Source organism: Rhinolophus sinicus, linkage group LG02, assembly GCF_036562045.2.
Source record: "Rhinolophus sinicus isolate RSC01 linkage group LG02, ASM3656204v1, whole genome shotgun sequence".
NCBI classification, from domain to species: domain Eukaryota; kingdom Metazoa; phylum Chordata; class Mammalia; order Chiroptera; family Rhinolophidae; genus Rhinolophus; species Rhinolophus sinicus.
In genome coordinates, this window is record NC_133752.1 from 151033748 (window position 1) to 151038330 (window position 4583).

The 4583-nt window shown below is 43.8% G+C and overlaps 1 protein-coding gene across 1 annotated transcript; it reads left to right on the top strand.

Annotated features, from left to right (window-relative positions):
• The first annotated feature begins 1023 nt into the window (after positions 1-1023).
• On the top strand, positions 1024-3138 carry LALBA (lactalbumin alpha). Its single transcript, XM_019724382.2, has 4 exons — positions 1024-1374; positions 1708-1866; positions 2315-2390; positions 2918-3138. Exons 1-4 carry the CDS (start codon positions 1242-1244, stop codon positions 2976-2978), a joined length of 429 nt encoding a protein of 142 aa, XP_019579941.2. The 5' UTR covers positions 1024-1241; the 3' UTR covers positions 2979-3138.
• Positions 3139-4583: the final 1445 nt, after the last annotated feature.

A 4583-nucleotide genomic window follows, 5' to 3' on the forward strand; every position in this document is an offset into this window, starting at 1 on the left:
TATAGAAGACAGGGTGAAGCTGAGAGGAGTTTGCCATGATTCCCAAGAGTTGTAGGATATAACAGTTTGCAATGCTGTAAGTTTGAAAGTCTTACATGGTTTGGTTGGGATGGATACACCCCTGCAATATAAGAAATGAGGTTTAGAGGATGAGCCCCAGCATAAAGGAGCCTAACAGTTATTTGTACCATAGCATGAAGCTTGATGCCAACAAGTTGAAGAAATTATTCAGAACTAGGACCCTCAACTCTACTTGCTCAGGAGCACTGATCTTAAAGCTCAGATCCAGAATCTTGTTTTATAGGCTCCATATATATCCCAGTCTAATTTTAAAGTTTTAAAGTGTTTCAAGTCCAGTCTTTCCATTGGCTTGGGTCACTCTATTTTGAACCTGCAGAGGCCAACTCTGAGGGTGTCTACAAGTTTCTATACCCATGAACAAATCTATTACAAGTTATTAGTCTTGGATTTATGTAATGTCTTAATGCCATTATAGAAGCAGATTACTTAGTGATAGTGGTGGTTGGGAGTAGGAACCTGATAACAGTTCATAGGAGAGCTAGATACTGTCATACACACCTTTCCAGTTCTCCGTTTTCCTGAAGTAGGAAGAATCTGGATTCAAGTTATATCTGACTTTCAAAGTCTGTGTTACCACATTCTATCCCTGTTCCTGAGCCCTCATCTATGAATCACCATATCAAGGGACTTTTCCTGGGTTTTGTACCCTGCCTGGGTTGACTGGACAATAGCCAGTTCTGATTCTGGGACCATGGTATGTAATGACATACACTCCTTTGACTTACTCTTTATGTCTCTAGGGGGAAAGGGGAGTTGGCCATTGACTTTTATTGTATATTCTGATTGCCTCACACTATTACCCCTGAGGCCTCCTTTGTTCCTGAAGTAGGCTGGGGACATTCTGCTTCCTAGAACTAACCCTACAAGAAACAAAGGTATAAACAAAGCCAAATGGGAAACAGGATCATGCTTGGAACTGTCTCTGGGTGGAGAACAAACAATACCTGGTATGGACTAGAGATTAGGGGAGGGGAAGAAAAAGGGGGTGAAATTACGGAAGGAAGTTGGCAGGCTCAGTATTTCTGTGTGGCACAATCAATCTCTCTTCATCCTCTTCCTGGATGTAGGGCTTGGTGCCAGGGCCCCTGAGGCTTTCTCTATGAATAAAAGGAGGTGAAGCTGACTGGTACCCCCACTTCAGATTCTTGGGGGCAGTCAAAATGATGTCCTTCGTCTCTCTCCTCCTGGTGGGCATTCTGTTCCCTGTTAGCCAGGCCAAGCAATTTACAAAATGTGAGCTGTCCCAGGTGCTGAAAGACATGGATGGCTATGGAGGGATCACTTTACCTGAATGTGAGTTTTCTGCTGCCTTGCTTTGTCCCATTCTTCATCTTGTCTCTCCTTTACCCTGCTTTTCCTCCCCTTTCTGTCCCCACTTTCATTCAATTATCTCATAATCCTCTTATCTTCTCTGCCTATCGGTTCACTCTTTTCATGCACTTATTCTCCTTTCTTTTCTCCCATTGTCTGATCCTTTTTGGAACTCTTCTTTTCATCTCATCAGAATACTCTGTGCTTTGTCATATTTGCAGATTTGCTGTAGAGCCATTTTCTGCCTGCGAATACAGGTCCTCATTAATGCTATACCTGGACATCTCTGTGATACCTTTCTCATCTTTCCCTCAGGGATCTGTACCATATTTCATAGCAGTGGTTACGACACACAAACCATGGTCAATAACAATGACAGGACAGAATATGGACTCTTCCAGATCAGTAATAAACTTTGGTGCAGGGACAATCAGATACTTCAGTCAAGGAACATCTGTGACATCTCCTGTGATAGTGAGTAGCCTTTTGCCCTGCTTCTCTATTTTTCTGGAACCTATCCCTGGGATAATCTCTTTTTTGGTATCAAGTACATCCCTGGATTCAACTGTGGGACTTGAGTTGACAGTACTGAGTAAGAGGTTGCTAGAATTTTTCAGGATCCCCAAATTGCCAGATAGTTCCCTAAAGTTCACAAGTAGATGATCTGAGCTGTCTGGGAGTCTTGAAGTGTGATACCATGCATTTTTAGAGAAAGTTAGTTAATGAAGCTGATAATTCCTCCAAGGTGCCCCTCATCTAGGGGGAGGCCCTACTGTATTGGCTATTTTATATTGAAAGGCAACAGGCATCAGCCTCCCGTTCAGAGAAGGACCAGACCTACTAGATCCAGGGAAGAGGGAAACTCATTACCTGTCTGGATAATACTTAGCTTTCTCATTTTGTTCCCTGTAACTCCTGTCAGAGTTCTTGGATGATGACCTTACTGATGACATAATGTGTGCCAAGAAGATCCTGGATAATGAAGGAATTGATTACTGGTGAATCCCCATTCTATTTTCTGTTTTCCCCTCCCCTTTCTCCTTCTCACCCCTTTAGTTTCAGCACCACTCCCTCCCCTCTCTATCTTCTGCTCATTTACTCTAGAATACAGTCTCAAAAACGACACTCACTGAGCAGACTCAGGTTTCCAATTTTTAAGCCTCCCTCATTCTACTCCTGTTTGGCAATTTTCCTAATAAAGGTTCCCTAATAGAGGGTGGAGTGAGGCCCAGCTTATTTTCACCCAGACTTGGACATCTAGTTCTACTTGTTTAGTCCTAGATCCTAAAGCAAGCCCTTGGTACTTACCACTGCACACCTTTTCTAGCCCTAAAGATTTCTTAGAGTTTTAGAAATGGACTCTGCCCCATTAGGTGGCTCCGTGTCTCTTGCCATCTGGCTAGGGAAGTCCTTCTGTAATTTTTATCCACACTCTTCCACCTCAGCCCTCATGGGGATGATGCTAGATGGAAATTTGAGCTAAGATCCAGGCAGCCAACTTGCCCTGTCTCCTTTCCATTATCAGGTTGGCCCATAAACCACTCTGCTCCGAGAAGCTGGAACAATGGCTCTGCGAGGAGTTGTGAGCATCTGCTGACCTTGGAGCATCTGCCCTCTTTATGTTCCTGCAACTCCTCTTCCCCAACGCTACCTCAGTCCCCATCTTTCTACTCCCTTGAAGCTAATTTGTCTCTGAGATCTGGGCCCTGTAGTGACACCATTGGACATTTGAGGACTATTCTCCAGGGGTGCGTGACTGGTGCCCTGGACTTTTGACACTTACTCAGTGCCCCTGATGAGCCTTTCATTACAACAATGGCTTCCACCTCTGTCCTGAATAAAGGGCCTGATTTTGAGAGGCTGGCTGTGTTTTCTTTCTGGAGGGAGAGGGAGGAAATAGGGTGAGTAGGTAGTCACTGAAGCCATAGGTCATAACCACCTTCCATGTCTATTGAAGAGGAAATAGGCTGAACTTATAACAGAAAGTTGGATTTACTTTCTTCACCAACTCAATTTAACAAACTTTTAGGGATCACTTAGCATCAAGGAACTATAGAGGGGATCCAAAGTGGCTGAAAGGTTTCTTCCCTCAAGGGCTGGTAAGACAGATGAGATAAACATGAACAAATAATTATAAAACAAGGAATAGTGTCATAAGCATCATGAGAGAGGTAGAAATGTACCCTGAGCATTTATAAGAGGAAAGATCATTCATATTAGGTGTGTGTGAGGGGGAAGAGGGGATCAAGGAAGGATACATGAAAGGAGTGGCATTTAAGTTGGTTTTGAAGTATGGGTGGGATTTTGACAGGTGGAGATGTGGGGTGGGAACAGGACAACAAGGGCGCCTAGAGTCTGAAATGGGTCACTTGAGGGGGGTAGGGATTTTTTTTTCACCTTTGAGATAAGGAAACAACTTTCACAAAAAGCTGTGAGAGGAACTCTGTCTGAAAACCAGAGATAAGAACAGGGGACCTTATAGTCAGGTCAGCAATTAAAGAATCCGGATACCTGGGGGCTTCTGGTTTGGATCCTACACTCCATTACTCCTCCTTGCTGAGATTTGAGTCCTAACGTCTGTTTCTGCTACTCACTGATGGTCTGGACCTGGGCAGGTCATCTCCATCCTGTGTACCTCAGTTTCCTCTTAAAATGAGGGTTATGATCTAGGTGGTTTTCCTGAGATCTCTTCTGCTTTAACAATTCAGCATTCCAAAACTCCAGTTTAATTTACCACATTTCTTAATTAACTGAGTTATCTTCTAATTCCTGTCTTCTTCCTGCTTTCCTAAGATGTCTAATACAGCTAATTAGATGCCTTCTACCTCCCTAGACCCACTGGGGCTTCAGGCAGTCAGTCCTTACTTCTCTTGTCTCAGAGACCAGCAGCTCCCAAATAAGGCCACCATGGCTTGTTTAGGGACCAACAGAACAAGGCAAGTGGTGGAGAGGCCATCTCCCCTCTATACTTACTTAAAACAAACTCTCAGGAAATAACTTAATATTGATCATATGATTTTAGTGTGAATTTAAACACAACGTGATGCATCTGTCAGGGATATTGCATGCTATTCCCTTTCTAATTATGGGACACAAGGCTTTTCCCCAAGTCTACAGGGTTTTAGGAGTAACCCCTGTATATGAGTTGTGGGGGAGGGCAGGATGGAGGTCCGTTCCTCCCACTGAGCTCG